Source organism: Dendrobates tinctorius, unplaced genomic scaffold (genome assembly GCF_039654945.1).
Source record: "Dendrobates tinctorius isolate UK_male_01 unplaced genomic scaffold, ASM3965494v1 ptg000124l, whole genome shotgun sequence".
Taxonomy (NCBI): Eukaryota; Metazoa; Chordata; class Amphibia; order Anura; family Dendrobatidae; genus Dendrobates; species Dendrobates tinctorius.
Window position 1 is genome coordinate 424445 of NW_027361792.1, and position 25534 is coordinate 449978.

Sequence of the window (25534 nt, forward strand, 5' to 3'; positions counted from 1 at the left end):
TATGGTATCTGGTGGTTCCTGCGCGGTGCTCGCTGTGTGGTCTCTCCCGTGTGCTGCGTCTCTTTATGGTATCTGGTGGTTCCTGCGCGGTGCTCGCTGTGTGGTCTCTCCCCTGTGTGCTGCGTCTCTTTATGGTATCTGGTGGTTCCTGCGCGGTGCTCGCTGTGTGGTCTCTCCCGTGTGCTGCGTCTCTTTATGGTATCTGGTGGTTCCTGCGCGGTGCTCGCTGTGTGGTCTCTCCCGTGTGCTGCGTCTCTTTATGGTATCTGGTGGTTCCTGCGCGGTGCTCGCTGTGTGGTCTCTCCCCTGTGTGCTGCGTCTCTTTATGGTATCTGGTGGTTCCTGCGCGGTGCTCGCTGTGTGGTCTCTCCCGTGTGCTGCGTCTCTTTATGGTATCTGGTGGTTCCTGCGCGGTGCTCGCTGTGTGGTCTCTCCCCTGTGTGCTGCGTCTCTTTATGGTATCTGGTGGTTCCTGCGCGGTGCTCGCTGTGTGGTCTCTCCCCTGTGTGCTGCGTCTCTTTACCCCATGTTGTCTCTTGGAAGCTGTTGTGACTATAATTGGTGCGTTGTTTTATGCAGTTTGTGTGATTGTTTCCAAAGTGAATGAAATAAACAGAAAGGAAGTGAAAACCCTGCACTCCAGTAAGTGGCACTGCGGTTAGATTCCTTCATCCATGAATGCTAGTGGGACGTGTGGTATGTAGATTTTTAAAAAACAGGTGTGTATGTGGGGCTGGCGGAATGTACTGCTGCCTGAGGTAATCCCCACGCAGGCGCAGTTTGTGAACATCCTTGTCGCCACAATCTGCGCCTGTCCAAGTGACATTCACGTCACCGCTTTTCTCGTGCAGGCGCAGTAACAGCCGCGTCGTTACTACACATGCGCGAATATAGCAGTGGCATCACTTGGACAGGCGCAGATCGTGGCGACAAGGCTGTTCACAAACTGCGCCTGCGCAAGTGGGACTGCCTCGGTGCCTTATGGGATTCAGTGACAGCGGCCAACTGGTGATTATATATGTAGAGATTATGTGTGTGTATATAATTGTGTGTATATATAGCCCCACATACATAGGTGTCAGTATACATGAGAATATATATACACACATACATGGTGTCTGTTATGCACGTGTGTATATATATATGTACATATATAATGTGTGTAATATATACACGTGTGTACATATAGCCCCACATACACAGGTGTTAGTATACATGAGCATATATAACGTGGGTACGCATTTTCGGCCGCTCCAGCCATCTTGCCTTACCTCTTCACGGTCGGTTCCCCTCCTCTAGACTTCGGCATCTCTCCAGGGTTGTCAGCAGTGTGTTGGTGTCAATCAGCTCCTGGAAAGCTCCTCATTTTTATTGTTGCGATGAAACTCCCCCCCATAAAATATAATTACAGTCCGGACCCATTATCTGTGCGGGGATGAAAGGCGCAAACTTCGGCAGAGAACGGTTTAATCTATTTATTCAATAAATTAGGTTAAAAAAAAAAAGAAAAGCGAAATACAATAATTGGATTTATCCTGTGCTTTTTAGAACTGGTGATGGGATCACGTGTACATGATTATGTCCCCTCATGAAGGCGTCTAGACCTCCGTCCTTCCCATCTCCTGGAGACGCCGATATCGTACAGATTATTTCTGATGGAGACTGACCCGGAAGGCACGGCCGGAGGTCCGGATGTTTTCTTACGTGCCCTCAGCCCCGGCGCGGTCTGGAATATTATTTGCGGGGCCGATTATAGACGTGTAAGGCGGGCGGTTGTTTTTTGTGGACCATATTAAAACATGTAAAAATTAGTTACCTGTTGTATATTCTAGATCTGAGCGTAGAAAATCCCCCAAAACACTGAACAATCAGGCAATGGTCATTTAGCTGCACCGAACTGATGAAAGTCTGTACACGGAGGAGAGGATCATCTCTGGGATGGATTCCCGTAGAACCACGTGAAACCTTTAGACTCCGGCCATTAAAGTCACTTTCCCATGACGGCACCCAAAAGTCGATCTTCTGTGATGTGTTCCCAGTAGTGAGAGCCCCCCCGATTCCCTTCTGGCCATGGCCCCAGTAGTGAGAGCCCCCCCGATTCCCTTCTGGCCATGGCCCCAGTAGTGAGAGCCCCCCCGATTCCCTTCTGGCCATGGCCCCAGTAGTGAGAGCCCCCCCGATTCCCTTCTGGCCATGGCCCCAGTAGTGAGAGCCCCCCCGATTCCCTTCTGGCCATGGCCCCAGTAGTGAGAGCCCCCCCGATTCCCTTCTGGCCATGGCCCCAGTAGTGAGAGCCCCCCCGATTCCCTTCTGGCCATGGCCCCAGTAGTGAGAGCCCCCCCGATTCCCTTCTGGCCATGGCTCCAGTAGTGAGAGCCCCCGATTCCTTTCTGGCCAGGCTCCAGTAGTGAGAGCCCCCCCGATTCCCTTCTGGCCATGGCCCCAGTAGTGAGAGCCCCCCCGATTCCCTTCTGGCCATGGCCCCAGTAGTGAGAGCCCCCCCGATTCCCTTCTGGCCATGGCTCCAGTAGTGAGAGCCCCCCCGATTCCCTTCTGGCCATGGCTCCAGTAGTGAGAGCCCCCCCGATTCCCTTCTGGCCATGGCCCCAGTAGTGAGAGCCCCCGATTCCCGTCTGGCCAGGCTCCAGTGGTGAGAGCCCCCCACTTCCCTTCTGGCCATGGCCCCAGTAGTGAGAGCCCCCGATTCCCATCTGGCCAGGCTCCAGTGGTGAGAGCCCCCCACATTCCCTTCTGGCCATGGCCCCAGTAGTGAGAGCCCCCCCGATTCCCTTCTGGCCATGGCCCCAGTAGTGAGAGCCCCCGATTCCCGTCTGGCCAGGCTCCAGTGGTGAGAGCCCCCCACTTCCCTTCTGGCCATGGCCCCAGTAGTGAGAGCCCCCCACTTCCCTTCTGGCCATGTCCCCCAGCCACAGCATCCCCAGAATTCCCGTTTGTTAGTTTCACAAGCAATCACATGGTCAGACACACAAGTCGAACAGAACAACTTTCCGGAGCCGGATACGAGAGCCTCAGTCTGGTGGATTGTCCTTTTTCTGGAATTTTTTTTTTTTTTTTCGAGGGGGGGTATTCATATCCGCACCTGTGACTATTCGGTCACACCGCCCCATTCTCCTGCCGTGGCTTGTGGACGGCGGACTGGGAAGCACTAAGCGATGGAGCCAAAGTGCAGAGAAATCCGGAGAGAAGGGTGAGTCCCAGCCCGCCCCAGGCACAGAACATCGACCAGCCGTACCCGTGACTGATGTCTTCTGGTAAACCGTACACGGAGCGTGGATAGCGGGACAGCTCGAAATTGATGCCGGCTACGCAGGTGCAGAGGGAGATGATACAGCACGTTCCTAAAAAGAAGAAAGGATCAGTAGAGAATTGCAAAATCAGAGCGTGGTGAAGTTCTAGAGCTGTGAAATATGGAGGACACTGCGGCCAATGTGCGTGCGCCATCACAGGAGCGGACACGGAGACCGGCGCATGGCCCCTTATAATGCTCAATTCCCCCTGCTTAGGAGGTGGCAGTGGACCCTTTACCTCTCTGACCTCAGTGAATTTGCACAGGTTGCACCAATAGTGCGTCCACCCCTGCTCCATAACACCGCACTATATGATTGGACTTTCCCCAGAAAAGTATGCGGACTGGCACACAAACCAACCAGTAATCGCTGCTGTCCCATTCCTGGTGGCACTCGATGGATCCTACCATCAGGACTTCTTGAGAATTAGGATTTCCAGTTTGTGTTATCCAAGGCCTTGATGGCCAATCTTCCAGCACCATACCTGACCCATGTGCTGGGGTGTAACTATAATCGGTGCCGGGGTTGCAATCGCAGCCAAGCCCTGGAGCCTAGGGGGCCCAAAAGGTCCCTTTGGCCTACAGTGCCTTGCAAAAGTATTCGGACCTTTTCCCACATATCAGGCTTTAAACATAAAGATACCAAATGTAAATCTTTGGTGAAGAATCAACAACAAGTGGGACAATTGTGAAGTTCAACGAAATGTATTGGTTATTTTAAATTTTTGTGGAAATTCAAAAACTGAAAAGTGGGACGTGCAATAATATTCAGCCCCTTTCCTTTCAGTGCAGCAGACTCACTCCAGAAGTTCATTGTGGATCTCTGAATGATCCAATGTTGTCCTAAATGACTAATGATGATAAATATAATCCACCTGTGTGTAATCAAGTCTCCGTATAAATGCACCTGCTCTGTGATAGTCTCAGGGTTCTGTTTGAAGCACAGAGAGCATCATGAAGACCAAGGAACACAACAGGCAGGTCCGTGATACTGTTGTGGAGAAGTTTAAAGCCGGATTTGGATACAAAATGATTTCCAAAACATTAAACATCCAAAGGAGCACTGTGCAAGCGATCATACTGAAAAGGAAGGAGTATCATACCTGCAAATCTACCAAGACCCGGCCGTCCCTCTAAACTTTCATCTCAAGCAAGGAGAAGACTGATCAGAGATGCAGCCAAGAGGCCCATGATCACTCTGGATGAACTGCAGAGATCTACAGCTGAGGTGGGACAGTCAGTCAACAATCAGTCATACACTGCACAAATCTGGCCTTTATGGAAGAGTGGCAAGAAGAAAGCCATTTCTCAAAGATATCCATAAAAAGTGTCGTTTAAAGTTTGCAACAAGCCACCTGGGAGACACACCAAACATGTGGAAGAAGGTGCTCTGGTCAGATGAAACCACAATTGAACTTTTTGGCAACAATACCAAACGATGTTTGGCGTAAAGGCAACACAGCTCATCACCCTGAGCACACCATGCCCACTGTCAAACATGGTGGTGGCAGCATCATAGTTTGGGGCTGCTTTTCTTCAGCAGGGACACGGAAGATGGATGGAGCCAAATACAGGACCGTTCTTGAAGAAAACCTGTTGGAGTCTGCAAAAGACCTGAGACTGGGACGGAGATTTGTCTTCCAACAAGTGAATGATCCCAAACATAAAGCAAAATCTACAATGGAATGGTTCACAAATAAACGTCTCCAGGTGTTAGAATGGCCAAGTCACAGTCCAGACCTGAATCCAATCGAGAATCTGTGGAAAGAGCTGAAAACTGCTGTTCACAAGCGATCTCCATCCAACCTCACTGAGCTCGAGCTGTTTGCCAAGGAGGAACAGGCAAGAATTTCAGTCTCTCGATGTACAAAACTGATAGAGACAAACCCCAAGAGACTGCAGCTGTAATCGCAGCAAAAGGAGGCGCAACAAAGTATTAAAGGGGCTGAATAATACTGCACGCCCCACTTTTCAGTTTTTGAATTTCCACAAAAATTTAAAATAACCAATAAATTGCGTTCAACTTCACAATTGTGTCCCACTGGTTGTTGATTCTTCACCAAAAATTTACATTTGGTATCTTATGTTTGAAGCCTGATATGTGGGAAAAGGTTGGAAAGTTCCAGGGAGCCGAATACTTGGCACTATATATGATAGACCATTGGGGGCCCAAAGTTACGCCATTGCCCTGGTGCAAGAGAACGGCCCTAATGTGCCCTGCTTGAACAGAGGGATGGCTTCCACCACTCCACTTACCGTCTATGGGACGGCTGGAGATTGCCGAGTGCGGTGCCGGCCGTCGCTCCACCAACCAGCGCATTGCAGGGGGTCCCAATGGTCAGACCCCGACAATCATCTTCCTATACCCTCGATAATTGCTTACAGATGCCATCAACATTCGCTGACAGTGGAGGGGTGCATATACTTTCTGCATGTGAGGTTGGAATCACAGCTTTCAGCAATCACGGCCGCTCAGGTTTCACTTCTTTGTCCTAAGTTAATGGAGAAGTCGCCGGGATCCTCATCGATCATCATTAGAGCAGTCGGCAGCTCTGGAAGCCTCTGTGGCTGCCGGGGAGCCCGAGTGTCAGCGCATTACACAGTCTATTGGTTTTAATGAGAATGTGTAATGCTTCATTTCCCCTGTGGGGGCACTGCAGGAAACAGAACACGGATTGTAAAGTTCTGCCACAAATTAGAGCGGATCCCGGGAAATCTCATCGCTGAGAGGCTTCCAATCCCAGATCCTCCGAAGTGGAGACCTTATGCTGTGACCAATACTGGAGAAAACCCATCTTACCTGCACTGTCTATAAGTCTAAGGCAAAAGGACATCCACCTCAGGCTGCAGCGCCCCTATGCTCTACACTGCAGCCACACTCACTTAGATTGAAAGCTGTGTATACGAGATAAATCCAAAGTCATTGGACGACAACCTGAATCTCACGGATGGAGAATGATGATAAACTATAATCTTCCATCTCATTTTTTTCTTAGATTAGTCATAAAGGGGTTAATCTCAGAATAACCGCACAGATATAGCGGCTTCCTGCGGGCGCACAACAGCGTGAATGATGACTGAGCCATGAACTATAAATTTTGCACCGTTTGCCTTCTATCGCTTCTGTACCATGGCTGGCTGCAGAATGAGCCAACTGAGAATCCATCAGTGAGCCCTTTCTGCTGGGTTTATGATTCTTATCTTCCGACCTCATTCACGACCATGTAAAAGTTGAGCTGAACTTTGTGGTTCTTCTCACTCTCAGATCTATTGGTGGGGGGTCCGCTGGCTGTTACAGTCCCACTGCTCGGCTCGGGATTTTAGGAAATCTTCTTTACACGCCACAGCAGATCTGCAGCATGTTCCTTTCTGCCGCGGCCGTCAGTCCGGGTTTCTTCCCTTCCAGTGCAGAGCGTGAGACGTGCAGCAGAAACGCACCGTGTGCACACACCCCTGGGCCCCGTTCACACCCCGCTGCAACGATCCCTATGGCCGCCACTCCAGCTCTGCCGTCCCCTCGCTCTATTGTACTCCTTGCCCTTTAAATTTCATGCATCTCCAGACATAATAAATCAGCCTGCACCTGCGAGACAAGGTCGTATGTGAGGGGTCCCAGAAGACCTCCTAGCGATGAATCTGGAGCCCCGCTCCCGCGTCCTCAGCTGCGGAGCCGCTCATCGATCTCCGGTCTCTCTGCAGGGAGACTGTCAGTAGCAGATAATTAGCCCAATCCATGACCTGAAGGGGAGAGAAAAGCGGTCTCACCTCCCATGAGAAACAGCAGCCCGGCCACGTACTGCATCAGGTCGTGCTCCTTACAGCAGCCCAGCACGCCGATCAGCCACCCGAACAGGATGATGGAGACCGCCATCCCGATGAAGCCGGCCGTCATCCGCCGCAGATCTGGAGGGGAGAGGAAAGGAAATAATAGATATCAGATGTGAGGACCGGACATCACACCACAACACTGCAGAAAAAGCATCAGCGAGAGACGGCCGGAAACAGTCAGCAGGCATGGCGACAGAAGAAGTATCAGTCACAGCCGAGAGACTGCTGGAAACAGTCAGCAGGCATGGAGACAGAAAAAGTATCAGTCACAGCTGAGAGACTGCTGGAGACAGAAAAAGTATCAGTCACAGCTGAGAGACTGCTGGAAACAGTCAGCAGGCATGGAGACAGAAAAAGTATCAGTCACAGCCGAGAGACTGCTGGAAACAGTCAGCAGGCAGGGCAACACAAAAAGGATCAGTCACAGCTGAGAGACTGCTGGAGACAGAAAAAGTATCAGTCACAGCCGAGAGACTGCCAGAAACAGTCAGCAGGCATGGAGACAGAAAAAGTATCAGTCACAGCTGGGAGACTGCTGGAAACAGAAAAAGTATCAGTCACAGCTGAGAGACTGCTGGAAACAGTCAGCAGGCATGGAGACAGAAAAAGTATCAGTCACAGCTGAGAGACTGCTGGAAACAGAAAAAGTATCAGTCACGGCTGAGAGACTGCTGGAGACAGAAAAAGGATCAGTCACATCTGAGAGACTGCTGGAAACAGTCAGCAGGTATGGAGACAGAAAAATATCAGTCACAGCTGAGAGACTGCTGGAAACAGTCAGCAGGCAGGGCAACACAAAAAGGATCAGTCACAGCTGAGAGACTGCTGGAGACAGAAAAAGTATCAGTCACAGCCGAGAGACTGCCAGAAACAGTCAGCAGGCATGGAGACAGAAAAAGTATCAGTCACAGCTGGGAGACTGCTGGAAACAGAAAAAGTATCAGTCACAGCTGAGAGACTGCTGGAAACAGTCAGCAGGCATGGAGACAGAAAAAGTATCAGTCACAGCTGAGAGACTGCTGGAAACAGTCAGCAGGCATGGAGACAGAAAAAGTATCAGTCACGGCTGAGAGACTGCTGGAGACAGAAAAAGGATCAGTCACATCTGAGAGACTGCTGGAAACAGTCAGCAGGTATGGAGACAGAAAAATATCAGTCACAGCTGAGAGACTGCTGGAAACAGTCAGCAGGCAGGGCGACAGTCGCGGCTTCCTGGAATTCAGAAAGAAGTTTGATTTTTTTCTGTAGTAGATAAAGGAAAAGGTGCAAATGATGTCGGCACAGCAGACGGTGAAGAGGCAGGGGACGCTGGGGGATTACAGCTCCGAAGTCTGCAGACCTGTGAATGCAGCTTAGGAGCAGCCCAGTAAGAAATCCCAAATCCTCTGACCCCATGCACACTCACTTTACCGAGCGTGCATGGGTTCTCTCTGGTGACAGGTGATAAATGTAGGATCGGGGAAGGTCGGACCCCAGCACCCTGTGCGCGTGTGGCCACCGCTCCGTTCACTTCTACGGTGACACCTGACGGTGCATACAGCTGTGGTCACACAGGCCTCGCTTCTTGGGATCGGTGCGGACCCCACTGATCAGACACCACCCGTCCCTTTAAGAACAAGACATCATGCTGACATCCTACATTAACAGGCCCACACCGCCCTCTCTGGCCTCGCGGGGTTCCTGCACTTACGCAGAGCGTGCCACTCGTCCTGGCGGATGGTCTTGGTGACGTTGATTGGCAGGTTGGTCGGCAGCGAGGACGAGGTGTAATGATACCGGACGGGAGCGCAGCGCTGAACGATGCCTGCAAAACAGAAGGAGAGAACGTGAGAAGACCCCTGATTGGGGTCCGGGATCTAGCAGACACCATCCCTCCTCATCTGCTCCTCCTGTCACACGGGGGACAGTCATGGCGGCCTCCGCACATTCGGGCCTCTCTGGGGTGCGGAGGACACTCTGGTGGCTTACTAGCAAATTAGCCCTCGCTGCTGCCACCTGCTGGTGACCAGCAAGTTACTGCTCAGATACAAAACTAACATACAGGTAATTTCCACCAACAGGTGGCAGCAGCGAGGGACTTTGTTGCTAATTTGCATGTTTTTTCCCATGGTGCACTGCCAATAAGACTATAAGTTGGTCTTGTTTAGTTCTTGTCTTATCTGCAGGACACATCAGAGGTGACACCGGGGGTCTCCAGCAGCTCCGGTGGTGGCTGGATGTGCAGTGTACAGGGCTGGGAGACTCATGGGTGAACCTCAGGGGCGGGCAGAAATTTAGAGGGCGAGCGTTGATGACAGAGTTACTCCACACCCTTATCTGGTGGCCACCATGCCACTTGCCAATTAAAGGGACGGTGATCCTCGCCAACATGCCGTCATGTATGAGACCCAAGCAGGATGACATTTATCATGGGTGTACTGTCCCTTTAAATGCTGGCTCCGTCACACTCATTCATCGCCCCCAATATCTGGCACGGTTCCCCCCCATCAGACACAGCCGCGCGCTGTCTGGGCCGGACGTGTGCCCGCGCTCATGTGAATGACTGCGGCCCCTAATGAACCACTGATCTATAGGAAATGCTTCCCCGAAGCCTCAGCTTGTGAAACTCTGACATCATCCTGTAACCGCAGGGTTAATATTTAATGAGTCCAAGGAAAGAAAGACAATAAGGCATTATGTCCCGGACGTGTCAGAAAGATGGCGCCGTCTTAAAGGGGAAGCGCAATAACGCACACGGCGTAAGTGATCAAACGGTTAGTTTGTGCCCTGGGAAATGAAACATCCAGTAGCCACGCAGGCTGCGGCCACGACGCGCGCCACCCTCCATGGAAAGAAAGACAATAAGGCATTACATCCCGGATGTGTCAGAAAGATGGGGCCGTCTTAAAGGGGAAGCGCAATAACGCACTCTGCGTAAGTGATCACACGGTTAGTTTGTGCCCTGGGAAATGAAACATCCAGTAGCCGCGCAGGCTGCGGCCACGACGCGCGCCACCCTCCATGGAAAGAAAGACAATAAGGCATTACATCCCGGATGTGTCAGAAAGATGGGGCCGTCTTAAAGGGGAAGCGCAATAACGCACTCTGCGTAAGTGATCACACGGTTAGTTTGTGCCCTGGGAAATGAAACATCCAGTAGCCGCGCAGGCTGCGGCCACGACGTGCGCCACCCTCCATGGAAAGAAAGACAATAAGGCATTACATCCCGGACGTGTCAGAAAGATGGGGCCGTCTTAAAGGGGAAGCGCAATAACGCACTCTGCGTAAGTGATCACACGGTTACAGTTTGTGCCCTGGGAAATGAAACATCCAGTAGCCGCGCAGTCTGCGGCCACGACGCGCGTCAGCCTCCATGGCACCGGGGTGGCCCGGGACCCTCCTTTTACTGAGTCTGCTCACTTTTTAAAAAGAGGTGCAAAAGGGAAAAAAGTTGAAAACTTTGCACCAAGTTGAACTTGCAGCAAATGTTGTTACATTATATATGTTTTTGCAAATGACAAAAAAAATTGCAATCGAGTTGTGTTGAGTTGTGTTTCAGTAAAAATGATGCACATTTATCGCCTTTGTGCCGCCCTGCACTTTTGTCTGCGGAAGGAGTTAAGTGAAAATGTGTTAGTGAGCTCCTCAGACAGGAGAGATTAGGACTTCTCTCCTCTCTGCTGATATTTGACAGTATAAAAAGTTCAGTTCTGCTGTTGTGTGGTCATAAATCTGCAGAGACACTAAAACAGAGGAAATGAGCGCAATACGTCAAATGAGCTCACTGACCGAGGCTCAGTTAACTCTTTCTGCAGCCGGCAGTACGGAGGCGATGGAGGGCGAAGAGTGAAACATTTTTACTGAAATTCAGTTGCATTTAAGTTAAAAAAAAAAAAAAAAAAAAGCAAAACTGCAGCGAAGGGGGCCGCATACTACAGTGCTGCCGCCAGTCACGAGGCGCTGACACCTCCGTCTACCGCCAGGGTGGTCCAGCAATAGAAGCTTTCAGGGTTGGTACCAGTGGTCCCGTAAATTTGCTATATGGTCTCATGAGCCCTGGCATAAATCTACGTCTGTGTCCATATGGCCGCCGTGCACGACCCCCGTCCTCCGCAGCCCCTCGCCTCATTACTGACAGCAGATGGCGAAACAGGTGGGATTCACCAGAAAAGAAGCAAAGTGCCCCCAAATGCCCGGAGCAGATGGAGGGTCACAGTCATCATCCCCCTCCGGCCAGACACGTGGGACATCCAGGAGCGGACCCCAACCCCTCTGCTATACACGGTCCTGCACGCAAAGCGTCATTCATTGCTGAGGTCTCAAAGGTCGGACCCCCGCAACTAAGCAAATCCAAGGACAGACCCCCATGGCAGAGGTGTAGGGGGTCTATATAAGGGAAAATGGACGAGCCCTATAGCAAAAACATTTGGGGCTTGGCGGGAGAAATTTCCATTGACTTCTGTGGCCTCACGTGGCCGTATTACATTGCCGAGTCCATGAACACAACATTGCTGCATGTACGGACCCCGTATAGTCCGGCGAGGGGCTACGAGAGCCAACGAGAGCCTGGCAGCCGCACAAAGCATTGGCATCCGGCATCCAGGGTACAGGGATAGCGGTTAGTGGATTAGGGGGGATTAAAGGCTCTGGGCAGGGAGATCTGTGCGGGAGCGATGTCAGGGCTGCGCACAACAGTCAGGAAGGTAAACGATTAATACGTCTCCATTAACAAAAACTAACAAGGGTTACATTGTGACAGTGCGCACACGAGGCGCGGACGCAGAAGTCACTCCTCACAGCGCAAAGTGCCCCAAAATCTGCTGCATTTCAGCCCCAAAATCTGCAGTAAGACTTTTTCAGCTTCAGATTTTGTTGCAGAGAATTTGTAAAAGCGATCAGCAACCGTCCCTCCCCGCCAGGAGGCGCTTACATTCCCACTACCCTCCCTTCCTCCCCGCCAGGTGGTCCTTACATTCCCACTACCCTCCCTTCCTCCCCGCCAGGTGGCGCTTACATTCCCACTACCCTCCCTTCCTCCCCGCCAGGTGGCCCTTACATTCCCACTACCCTCCCTTCCTCCCCGCCAGGTGGTCCTTACATTCCCTCTACCCTCCCTTCCTCCCCGCCAGGTGGCGCTTACATTCCCACTACCCTCCCTTCCTCCCCGCCAGGTGGTCCTTACATTCCCACTACCCTCCCTTCCTCCCCGCCAGGTGGCGCTTACATTCCCACTACCCTCCCTTCCACCCCGCCAGGTGGTCCTTACATTCCCACTACCCTCCCTTCCTCCCCGCCAGGTGGCGCTTACATTCCCACTACCCTCCCTTCCACCCCGCCAGGTGGCGCTTACATTCCCACTACCCTCCCTTCCACCCCGCCAGGTGGCGCTTACATTCCCACTACCCTCGATTCCTCCCCGCCAGGTGGCGCTTACATTCCCACTACCCTCCCTTCCTCCCCGCCAGGTGGCCCTTACATTCCCACTACCCTCCCTTCCACCCCGCCAGGTGGCGCTTACATTCCCACTACCCTCGATTCCTCCCCGCCAGGTGGCGCTTACATTCCCACTACCCTCCCTTCCTCCCCGCCAGGTGGCCCTTACAATCCCACTACCCTCCCTTCCTCCCCGCCAGGTGGCGCTTACATTCCCACTACCCTCCCTTCCACCCCGCCATGTGGCGCTTACATTCCCACTACCCTCCCTTCCACCCCGCCAGGTGGCGCTTACATTCCCACTACCCTCCCTCCCTCCCCGCCAGGTGGCCCTTACAATCCCACTACCCTCCCTTCCTCCCCGCCAGGTGGCGCTTACATTCCCACTACCCTCCCTTCCTCCCCGCCAGGTGGCGCTTACATTCCCACTACCCTCCCTTCCTCCCCGCCAGGTGGCCCTTACAATCCCACTACCCTCCCTTCCTCCCCGCCAGGTGGCCCTTACATTCCCACTACCCTCCCTTCCTCCCCGCCAGGTGGCCCTTACAATCCCACTACCCTCCCTTCCTCCCCGCCAGGTGGCCCTTACATTCCCACTACCCTCCCTTCCTCCCCGCCAGGTGGCGCTTACATTCCCACTACCCTCCCTTCCTCCCCGCCAGGTGGCGCTTACATTCCCACTACCCTCCCTTCCTCCCCGCCAGGTGGCGCTTACATTCCCACTACCCTCCCTTCCTCCCCGCCAGGTGGCCCTTACATTCCCACTACCCTCCCTTCCTCCCCGCCAGGTGGCCCTTACATTCCCACTACCCTCCCTTCCACCCCGCCAGGTGGCGCTTACATTCCCACTACCCTCCCTTCCTCCCCGCCAGGTGGCGCTTACATTCCCACTACCCTCCCTTCCTCCCCGCCAGGTGGCCCTTACATTCCCACTACCCTCCCTTCCTCCCCGCCAGGTGGCGCTTACATTCCCACTACCCTCCCTTCCTCCCCGCCAGGTGGCCCTTACATTCCCACTACCCTCCCTTCCTCCCCGCCAGGTGGCGCTTACATTCCCGTCCGATACGCCGCCCTCCTGACTCGTCCGATACGCCGCCCTGTTACTTCATAGGGAATATAGCAATCACTGCATATGGGGAGGGCAGACAGAGCCCCCGGGTCATTCATGGGGCTAGCGGGGTCCAACAACAGCCGTCTGTCCGACACTGAAGCAGAGGAGGGCGCGTCATTGTGCTGACAGCGGGGGTCCCGGAGGTCGGACCCGTACAGATACTGATAACGGTGTCCTCAATGTCTCCAATACCCATTAAGTGAGGCAGCAGGTTATGGGGGGGCGGCGGTATAAGGGGGCAGGCAGGATTGGAATCGATCGCACTGATATCTGTATAAATTAACCATTTCCCAATTAAAGCCTTTACTAGAGACAATGGATACAATAAAAATCAGGTCAAGTCTGAGGGCAGAAAACAAAAAGTGGAAAGAGTCACAAGCGCACTGTACGGCCGGTCAGGTCACCTATATCGACCAACGGGGATTTTCTGCTGAAAAAAATGGCAACAAAAATGACAAACAGCTGCACTGAATCCAGGGAGGTTTTTTTTAATGGAAAATCCACAATATTTTAGCAGCGCAAGTTTTCTCACAGTGCTACCGGGGATCTCAGCGAGGTCACGGCAGTTCAGCCCGGCTGGGAACGGAGCCTCAGTGACCGGAGGTAACCTCGATGACATCACCGCCGGTCACTGACACTGCGCTCACAGCAGCTCCTTCACCAGGTGTTCTCAGCCTGGACGGTCGCATCTTGGCAACATCCAGGTTGAGAACGGTTTATCCCCCAGACACGGATTACGGCGTGGGACAGAACGTCGGACAGGTGAGGGATAGTGTTGTATTTTCGTTTTATCACAGGAGACGAGGGCTTCGCTGGAATTAGGCGTTAGGCGAGTATAACTGTGTTTGTTATTTTTAAATAAAAAAAGTAAAATTGTGTTTTGTTTTATTTCTAATAAAGGACTTTATTCTGGCTGTGTCTTTATTTACCATATCACTATAGGATTAGTAATGCATGGGTCTCTTATAGCGCCGCGCCATTACTAAGCCGTGGGCATGATGTCACCTGACAATACAAAGGTGACATCAACCCCACAAATATGAACCGCTACAGGGCAAGTGGGAAGAGGCGGGCCAAGCACCAGAACTAGCGCATCTCAAATGTGCCTTTTCCGGGCAGCTGCAGGCTGCTATTTTTAGGCTGGAGAGGGGCCATATCCACGGACCCTTACCAGCCTGAGAATACCAGCCCTCACCTGTCTGATTTAGCAAGGTTGGTTGTCAAAAATGTGGGGACCCCTCTATTCTTGATAACCAGCCTTGCTGAAGCAGACAGCTGAGGGTTGTAGCCCCCGGATGAGAATTTTGCCTGGCTGGTTGTCAAAAATACAGGGGAACCCACGCAGATTTTTTTTTTTTTTAATTATTTATTTACAGTGCAGGAGCGGCTAATGAATACTCCCATCCGCCGCTCCTGCTCTCACTGTTAGTAGTGGCAGCAGGTGTGGGATGATGGGATCAGTAGTCCCATCAGCTGACACCAGTGACCGGAGGTAAACCTTATAGCTCCGATCACGGATCGGCTCTCTCGCTGTCTTTTGACAGCGTGGGAACCGCAGGTCTCAGAAGGTTCTGACAACTCTTCAGACGACAACCAATTTGGCTGTTCCGTCACCCCAGCCCTCCCCCGTCCTAGTAACGTGGCGGTACATCCCTCTGCTGAACTAATCTTAATCTTGTGAACTATTTCAGTATCCAACTAGCTCCTCATCCCGTCTGGCACTGAAAGAGTCAATCCCGCGCTCGCTTCACACCTCGAGTCGTCTCAGTCATTAGATTTTGCGCGCAGCCCCCCTGCTAAGGAATGTGACTTCTCAGCACCGCGCACAATTTTCTCTAGAAATAAATATAGCACGTGTGTGTGAATCATATTATTAGCATGGCGAAAGTGGCCTCTCTGCTGTGTGTGGGGTGCGAGGGGTTAATCAGCTCCGGAGAATGGCCGTGTGACCCTTCCGAGGGGCTCGTTTATGGGCCGGCACATCCGTCACCCCTCACCAGTGCCAGAAGTGAGGAGATGAGGTTCACATTCAGCACCATGGACAGCGACGGGCAGCACCTCCATCTATCACTATGAGCAGCGCCGCTCCAGGACACGTGTGTGTACAGGGCCGTGCAAAAGTGTTAGGCAGGGGGAGAAAATGCTGCAGAGTCAAAAGCTTCCAGTAATAGAAGGGTTAATGATCTGTGGTCAATCAAAATACAAAAGAAACTGAAGAGAAATAAAAATCCTATCAGCGTCCGGTGACCGCCCATCGCCTCCGCCATCGGCGTCCGGTGACCGCCCGACGCCTCCGCCATCGGCGTCCGGTGACCGCCCATCGCCTCCGCCATCGGCGTCCGGTGACCGCCCGACGCCTCCATCGGCGTCCGGTGACCGCCCGACGCCTCCGCCATCGGCGTCCGGTGACCGCCCGACGCCTCCGCCATCGGCGTCCGGTGACCGCACGACGCCTCCGCCATCGGCGTCCGGTGACCGCACGACGCCTCCGCCATCGGCGTCCGGTGACCGCACGACGCCTCCGCCATCGGCGTCCGGTGACCGCCCGACGCCTCCGCCATCGGCGTCCGGTGACCGCCCATCGCCTCCGCCATCGGCGTCCGGTGACCGCCCGACGCCTCCATCGGCGTCCGGTGACCGCCCGACGCCTCCGCCATCGGCGTCCGGTGACCGCCCGACGCCTCCGCCATCGGCGTCCGGTGACCGCACGACGCCTCCGCCATCGGCGTCCGGTGACCGCACGACGCCTCCGCCATCGGCGTCCGGTGACCGCACGACGCCTCCGCCATCGGCGTCCGGTGACCGCACGACGCCTCCGCCATCGGTACATGGTGTCCATCCGATGCCTTCGTCATCAGTGTCCAGTGACCGCCCAACTCCTCCGCCATCAGTACATGGTGTCCATCCAACGCCGCCATCATCAGTGTCTGGTGACCGCCCAACGCCTCCGCCATCAGTACATGGTGTCCATCCAACGCCTTCGTCATCAGAGGACGGTAACCGCCCAACTCCTCCGCCATCAGTATGTGGTGTCCATCCAACGCCTCCGTCATCAGTGTCCGGTGACCGCCCAACTCCTCCGCCATCAGTACATGGTGTCCATCCAACGCCTCCGTCATCAGTGTCTGGTGACCGCCCAACGCCTCCGCCATCAGTACGTGGTGTCCATCCAACGCCTCCGTCATCAGTGTCCGGTGACCACCCAACTTCTCCGCCATCAGTACGTGGTGTCCATCCAACGCCTCCGTCATCGGTGACCGCCTGACGCCTCCGCCATCAGTACGTGGTGTCCATCCAACGCCTCTGTCATCAGTGTCTGGTGACCGCCCGACGCCTCCGCCATCAGTACATGGTGTCCATCCAACGCCGCCATCATCAGTGTCTGGTGACCGCCCAACTCCTCCGCCATCAGTACATGGTGTCCATCCAACGCCTTCGTCATCAGAGGCCGGTAACCGCCCAACTCCTCCGCCATCAGTACGTGGTGTCCATCCAACGCCTCCGTCATCAGTGTCCGGTGACCGCCCAACTCCTCCGCCATCAGTACATGGTGTCCATCCAACGCCTCCGTCATCAGTGTCTGGTTACCGCCCAACGCCTCCGCCATCAGTACGTGGTGTCCATCCAACGCCTCCGTCATCAGTGTCCGGTGACCACCCAACTTCTCCACCATCAGTACGTGGTGTCCATCCAACGCCTCCGTCATCAGTGTCCGGTGACCGCCTGACGCCTCCGCCATCAGTACATGGTGTCCATCCAACGCCGCCATCATCAGTGTCTGGTGACCGCCCAACGCCTCCGCCATCAGTACATGGTGTCCATCCAACGCCTTCGTCATCAGAGGACGGTAACCGCCCAACTCCTCCGCCATCAGTACGTGGTGTCCATCCAACGCCTCCGTCATCAGTGTCCGGTGACCACCCAACTTCTCCGCCATCAGTACGTGGTGTCCATCCAACGCCTCCGTCATCGGTGACCGCCTGACGCCTCCGCCATCAGTACGTGGTGTCCATCCAACGCCTCTGTCATCAGTGTCTGGTGACCGCCCGACGCCTCCGCCATCAGTACATGGTGTCCATCCAACGCCGCCATCATCAGTGTCTGGTGACCGCCCAACTCCTCCGCCATCAGTACATGGTGTCCATCCAACGCCTTCGTCATCAGAGGCCGGTAACCGCCCAACTCCTCCGCCATCAGTACGTGGTGTCCATCCAACGCCTCCGTCATCAGTGTCCGGTGACCGCCCAACTCCTCCGCCATCAGTACATGGTGTCCATCCAACGCCTCCGTCATCAGTGTCTGGTTACCGCCCAACGCCTCCGCCATCAGTACGTGGTGTCCATCCAACGCCTCCGTCATCAGTGTCCGGTGACCACCCAACTTCTCCACCATCAGTACGTGGTGTCCATCCAACGCCTCCGTCATCAGTGTCCGGTGACCGCCTGACGCCTCCGCCATCAGTACATGGTGTCCATCCAACGCCTCTGTCATCAGTGTCTGGTGACCACCCGACGCCTCCGCCATCAGTACATGGTGTCCATCCAACGCCTCCATCATCAGAGGCCGGTAACCGCCCAACTCCTCCGCCATCAGTACGTGGTGTCCATCCAACGCCTCCGTCATCAGTGTCCGGTGACCGCCCAACTTCTCCGCCATCAGTACGTGGTGTCCATCCAACGCCTCCATCATCAGTGTCTGGTGACCGCCCAACGCCTCCGCCATCAGTACGTGGTGTCCATCCAACGCCTCCGTCATCAGTGTCCGGTGACCGCGCGACGCCTCCGCCATCAGTACATGGTGTCCATCCGACGCCTTCGTCATCAGAGGCCGGTGACCGCCCAACTCCTCCGCCATCAGTAAATGGTGTCCGCCCGACTACTCCGTCATCGGTGTCCGATGACCCCCCCCCCCGACGCCTCCATCAGTATGTGGTATCCGTCCGAAGCATCTGTCATCAGTGTACGGTGACCGCCCGACGCCTCCGCCATCAGTACGTGGCGTCCGCCCGTCGCCTCCATCATCAGTACGTATTGAACACCAGACGCCTCCGTCAACAGTTTCTGGTGACCGCCCGACGCCCCGTAATCAATATTTGGTGGTGGCGGTCACCTGATACTGATGAAGGGGACGGGCGGTCACCAGATACTGATGATGGAGGTGACGGGCGGTTACCAGATACTGATGATGGAGGCGATGGGTGGTCACCAGATACTGATGATGGAGGCGATCGGTGGTCACCAGATACTGATGATGGAGGCCACGGACGGTCACCAGATACTGATGGTGGAGGCGATCGGTGGTCACCAGATACTGATGATGGAGGCCACGGACGGTCACCAGATACGGATGATGGAGGTGACAGGCTGTCACCAGATACTGATGATGGAGGGGACGGGCGGTCACCAGATACTGATGGAGGCGATGGGCGGTCCTCAGATACTGATGATGGAGGAGACCGGCAGTCACCTGATACTGATGATGGAGGCGATCGGTGGTCACCAGATACTGATGATGGAGGCGATGGGCGGTCACCAGATACTGATGATGGAGGAGACCGACAGTCACCTGATACTGATGATGGAGGCCACGGACGGTCACCAGATACTGATGATGGAGGTGACAGGCTGTCAGCAGACACTGATGATGGAGGCCACGGACGGTCACCAGATACTGATGATGGAGGTGACAGGCTGTCAGCAGACACTGATGATGGAGGCGATGGGCGGTCACCAGATACTGATGATGGAGGAGACCGACAGTCACCTGATACTGATGATGGAGGCCACGGACGGTCACCAGATACTGATGATGGAGGTGACAGGCTGTCAGCAGACACTGATGATGGAGATGATGGGCGGTCACCAGATACTGATGATGGAGGTGACCGGCGCTCACCAGATACTGATGATGGAGGCGATGGGCGGTCACCAGATACTGATGATGGAGGAGACCGGCAGTCACCTGATACTGATGATGGAGGAGACCGGCAGTCACCTGATACTGATGATGGAGGCCACGGACGGTCACCTGATACTGATGATGGAGGTGACAGGCTGTCAGCAGACACTGATGATGGAGGCTACGGGCAGTCACCAGGTACTGATGATGGAGGCGACCGACGGTCACCAGACACTGATGGTGGAGGCGATGGGCGGTCACCAGATACTGATGATGGAGGCGACGGGCAGTCACCAGATACTGATGATGGAGGAGACGGGCAGTCACCAGATACTGAAGGGATTTACATTTCTCTTTTCTTCATATTTTATTTGGTTTATTTATATCTTTAACCCTTCGATGGCTGAAGCTTTTGACTCTGCTGCATTATTTCTCACCTGCCTAAGACTTTTGCACAGTCTTGCATTGCTCTCCAAGTGCTGCAAAACTACAAATCCCAGCATGCAGTGCCAGCAATGAGCCGCCACATCCATAACCCCTCACCGGCCCTAGGGATGCTGCGCTCACCCTGCACCTCATATTCAGCACCATGGACAGCGGCGGGCAGCACCTCCATCTATCACTATAAGCAGCGCCGCTCCAGGACATTATATATTATATACACATACTACATACAGCGCAAGGCTGTCAGAGCATGCTGGGAGTTGTAGTTTTGCTGCAAACCAGACCTAAATTCTGAATTGTACTTTTAACTCCTTTGCGCCAAAATCATATTGGGGTATTGGGTATATTGGGGTATTGGGGTATAGATTATAATCTATGGGCGCAGTATAAAGTGCTGCTGTGCAGCCAGAGATGGGTGCAGGGTGCGGCCGGAGATGGGTGCAGGGTGCAACAGTGGAGTCCCAGGGGTCCACAGTACGGATGGGAGGGTCCCATAGATCACTATGGCAGCCCTATTACTGCTCCATCCAACCTGGCGCTAGTCTGCGGCCACATACCGCTGCAGTGCAGGAGCCCCTCACTATATAAGCCGGGTGACGGGGGCTTCTTAGAAGGTTGCAGCTCCACCTACAGGACATTATTATAAAGTTTAGTATCCCTTTAAGGTAATGCAGCAGAATTAGTGATAGATTTCTGGAGGACCCCTTTACCCTGATTTGTTTGGAGGACCCCTTTACCCTGGTATGTCTGGAAGACCCCTTTACCCTGGTATGTCTGGAAGACCCCTTTACCTTGATTTGTTTGGAGGACCCCTTTACCCTGATTTGTTTGGAGGACCCCTTTACCCTGATTTGTTTGGAGGACCCCTTTACCCTGATTTGTTTGGAGGACCCCTTTACCCTGATTTGTTTGGAGGACCCCTTTACCCTGATTTGTCTGGAGGACCCCTTTACCCTGGTATGTCTGGAAGACCCCTTTACCCTGATTTGTTTGGAGGACCCCTTTACCCTGATATGTCTGGAGGACCCCTTTACCCTGATATGTCTGGAGGACCCCTTTACCCTGATTTGACTGGAGGACCCCTTTACCCTGATATGTCCGGAGGACCCCTTTACCCTGATTTGTCCGGAGGACCCCTTTACCCTGATTTGTCCGGAGGACCCCTTTACCCTGATATGTCTGGAGGACCCCTTTACCCCGATTTGTCTGGAGGACCCCTTTACCCTGATTTGTCTGGAGGACCCCTTTACCCTGATTTGTCTGGAGGACCCCTTTACCCTGATTTGTCTGGAGGACCCCTTTACCCTGATTTGTCTGGAGGACCCCTTTACCCTGATTTGTCTGGAGGACCCCTTTACCCTGATTTGTCTGGAGGACCCCTTTACCCTGATATGTCTGGAGGACCCCTTTACCCTGATTTGTCTGGAGGACCCCTTTACCCTGATTTGTTTGGAGGACCCCTTTACCCTGATATGTCTGGAGGACCACTTTACCCTGATTTGTCTGGAGGACCCCTTTACCCTGATTTGTCTGGAGGACCCCTTTACCCTGATATGTCTGGAGGACCCCTTTACCCTGATATGTCTGGAGGACCCCTTTACCCTGATTTGTCTGGAGGACCCCTTTACCCTGATATGTTTGGAGGACCCCTTTACATGGGCTCTCACCAATATTACTCACAATCTTGTAGAAATAGTAAAAAAGTTTGCCGCCATTTTCGCAATTTCAGGGATTGCAGTACCTCTGCTCGCGGCGCCTTCTTTCGGGTGACTTCGAGCCCCGGTTTGCGCCCTCTCTCCGTACACTGACGTGACAACCATTAGTACACTGCGGCGGTCTAGAACGGCCACAGATTTTTGGTGACGGCCCCAGGATGCAGCGAGAGACGTCACCAATCATTAGTAGCCGTGTCGCCATTCAGCCGGAGGCTCGCGGCTTACGCTCCAGGCTACCGCCAGCGCTTTGCTCACTGATCCCGTGCACTATGTGATCAGCAATATTAGTGGGCGAGACCACCGCAGCGTGATCGCCGTCTGTGCCGCTCAATGACTGATATTTGGAGGGTCTCATATGATCCTGGATACGTGTAATAGATCGGTGTATAATTATATATATATTACATGCAGAGCCTTGAAAAGGTTTTCACACCCTGTCAACTTTTCCCACATTTTTCCTGTTACACCCACAAACTTAACAGTATTTTATCAGGATTTTATGTGACACCAACACAAAGTGACAAGTGTCAGTGACGAGAAAAGGAGATGATACGGGGTGTACTGAGTATTCTGCAAGTGTACATCTGAGAATTGTGCCGTGCATTTGTATTCAGCCCCCCTGAGTCAGTACTTTGTAGGATCACCTAGTCACTGTTGCAGTCTGTTGGGATACGTCTCTCCCACCTTTCTCTGTAGTCTTTTGGGGTCTGTCTCTCCCACCTTTCTCTGTAGTCTTTTGGGGTCTGTCTCTCCCACCTTTCTCTGTAGTCTTTTGGGGTCTGTCTCTCTCCCACCTTTCTCTGCAGTCTTTTGGGGTCTGTCTCTCCACCTTTCTCTGCAGTCTTTTGGGGTCTGTCTCTCCCACCTTTCTCTGTAGTCTTTTGGGGTCTGTCTCTCTCCCACCTTTCTCTGCAGTCTTTTGGGGTCTGTCTCTCTCCACCTTTCTCTGTAGTCTTTTGGGGTCTGTCTCTCTCCCACCTTTCTCTGCAGTCTTTTGGGGTCTGTCTCTCTCCACCTTTCTCTGTAGTCTTTTGGGGTCTGTCTCTCTCCCACCTTTCTCTGTAGTCTTTTGGGGTCTGTCTCTCTCCCACCTTTCTCTGTAGTCTTTTGGGGTCTGTCTCTCTCCCACCTTTCTCTGTAGTCTTTTGGGGTCTGTCTCTCTCCCACCTTTCTCTGTAGTCTTTTGGGGTCTGTCTCTCTCCCACCTTTCTCTGTAGTCTTTTGGGGTCTGTCTCTCTCCCACCTTTCTCTGTAGTCTTTTGGGGTCTGTCTCTCTCCCACCTTTCTCTGTAGTCTTTTGGGGTCTGTCTCTCCCACCTTTCTCTGTAGTCTTTTGGGGTCTGTCTCTCTCCCACCTTTCTCTGCAGTCTTTTGGGGTCTGTCTCTCCCACCTTTCTCTGTAGTCTTTTGGGGTCTGTCTCTCTCCACCTTTCTCTGCAGTCTTTTGGGGTCTGTCTCTCCCACCTTTCTCTGTAGTCTTTTGGGGTCTGTCTCTCCCACCTTTCTCTCTAGTCTTTTGGGGTCTGTCTCTCCCACCTTTCTCTGCAGTCTTTTGGGGTCTGTCTCTCCCACCTTTCTCTGTAGTCTTTTGGGGTCTGTCTCTCTCCCACCTTTCTCTGCAGTCTTTTGGGGTCTGTCTCTCTCCACCTTTCTCTGTAGTCTTTTGGGGTCTGTCTCTCCCACCTTTCTCTGTAGTCTTTTGGGGTCTGTCTCTCTCCCACCTTTCTCTGTAGTCTTTTGGGGTCTGTCTCTCTCCCACCTTTCTCTGTAGTCTTTTGGGGTCTGTCTCTCTCCCACCTTTCTCTGTAGTCTTTTGGGGTCTGTCTCTCTCCCATCTTTCTCTGTAGTCTTTTGGGGTCTGTCTCTCTCCCACCTTTCTCTGTAGTCTTTTGGGGTCTGTCTCTCTCCCACCTTTCTCTGTAGTCTTTTGGGGTCTGTCTCTCTCCCACCTTTCTCTGTAGTCTTTTGGGGTCTGTCTCTCTCCCACCTTTCTCTGTAGTCTTTTGGGGTCTGTCTCTCCCACCTTTCTCTGTAGTCTTTTGGGGTCTGTCTCTCCCACCTTTCTCTGTAGTCTTTTGGGGTCTGTCTCTCCCACCTTTCTCTGCTGTAGTCTTTTGGGGTCTGTCTCTCCCACCTTTCTCTGCTGTAGTCTTTTGGGGTCTGTCTCTCCCACCTTTCTCTGCTGTAGTCTTTTGGGGTCTGTCTCTCCCACCTTTCTCTGCTGTAGTCTTTTGGGGTCTGTCTCTCCCACCTTTCTCTGCTGTAGTCTTTTGGGGTCTGTCTCTCCCACCTTTCTCTGCTGTAGTCTTTTGGGGTCTGTCTCTCCTCCTTTCTCTGCAGTCTTTTGGGGTCTGTCTCTTCCACCTTTCTCTGCAGTCTTTTGGGGTCTGTCTCTCCCACCTTTCTCTGCAGTCTTTTGGGGTCTGTCTCCCCATCTTTGCACATCTAGAGGTGACATTTTGCCCCCTCTTCTTTGCACTCTGTGACATTGGATGGAGACGTCTGTGATCAGCAGTTCTCACGTCTTGTCACAGATTCCATAGGATTTGGGTCTGGACGGTGACTGCGCCGATCACACACAGGAATATGTTCTGATCTGAACCCTCCATTGTAGCTCTAGTAGGATGTTGAGGGTCATTGTCCTTCTGGAAGGTGAACCTACACCCCAGTCTCACATCTTCTGCAGCCTCTAACAGGTTTTCCTCCAGGATTTTCCTGTATTTAGCTCTATCCATCTTCCCATCCCCTCTGACCAGCTTCCCTGCCCCTGCTGAAGAAAAGCCTCCTCACAGCAGGAGGCTGCCACCATGTGCGACAGTGGGAATGGTGTAGACGTTCACCACATTTTTCCCAAAAAGTTGTCCTTTCCTCTAATCTGAGCAGAGCTCCTTCTTCCACATGCTCGCTGTGTCCCTTACATGAGACTTCTTAAAGGGAACCTGTCACCAATATAGGCCGACATGAGATGCGGCCACCCCCTTTCAGGGCTTATATACAGCATTCTATAATGCTGTATATCTGAAACTAACCCGACCTGGAAGAACTGAAAAATAACTTTTATTATAGTCACCTGCGGGGTGGTCCAAGGTGTGTCAATCTTCTTGGTCCGGCACCTCCCATCTTCTTATGATTGCCGTCCTCCTGCTTGCTTCGTGTGGAAGACGCATCCCTGCATCATCCACACAGTCTCCCCGGCATCACGCTCCTGCGCAGGCGTACTTCTCCCCCCTGTTGAGGGCAGAGCAAAGTCCAGCAGTGCGCAGGCGCCGGGAAAGGTCAGAGAGGCCCAGTGCCTGTGTAATGCAGTACTCTGCTGTCAACAGGGCAGATAAGTACGCCTGCGCCGGAGCGCGATGCCGGGGAGACTGTGTGGATTATGCACAGACTTGTCTTAGAAGGTTTGCAGTTGTGCCATACACCTTTCATGTTTGGATAATGGATTCATCAGTCCTCCCTGAAAGCTTGGGCTATTTTTTTCATAACCTAACCCTGCTTTCCTTTTCTCCACAACTTTATCCCTGACATGTCTGGTGGGCTCCTTGGTTTTGATGCTGTTTTATCCCTAATGTTCTCACACAGAACAGCTGTAGTTATACTGAGAAGTAACCACACCCAGGGAGACGTAATGCTCTAGTTATGTGACTTCTGGGGACGATTGGTCACTCATCATTATTTAGGGGCATCAGACTACAGGGGGGGGGGGGGGGGATGAATAATAATGCACCTCACAATTCTCAAACTTATAATTTTACAATTATTAGAAAACAATGTATCATTTCCTTTACATGTGACTGACACTCACCACTTAGTATTACAGAA

General features: G+C 53.2%; 1 protein-coding gene across 1 annotated transcript in view; it reads right to left on the minus strand.

Annotated features, from left to right (window-relative positions):
* Window positions 1-1460: 1460 nt before the first annotated feature.
* LOC141046878 (transmembrane protein 178B-like) overlaps window positions 1461-25534 on the minus strand; it is a 33655-nt gene continuing 9581 nt past the window's right edge. Inside the window, exons 2-4 of the mRNA XM_073541590.1 lie at window positions 8826-8939; window positions 7073-7210; window positions 1461-3359 (exon numbers count right to left, since the gene is read on the minus strand). Coding sequence (XP_073397691.1) covers window positions 3115-3359; window positions 7073-7210; window positions 8826-8939 — 497 coding nt within the window. The 3' untranslated portion in view covers window positions 1461-3114. The remainder of the gene's footprint in view (window positions 3360-7072; window positions 7211-8825; window positions 8940-25534) is intronic.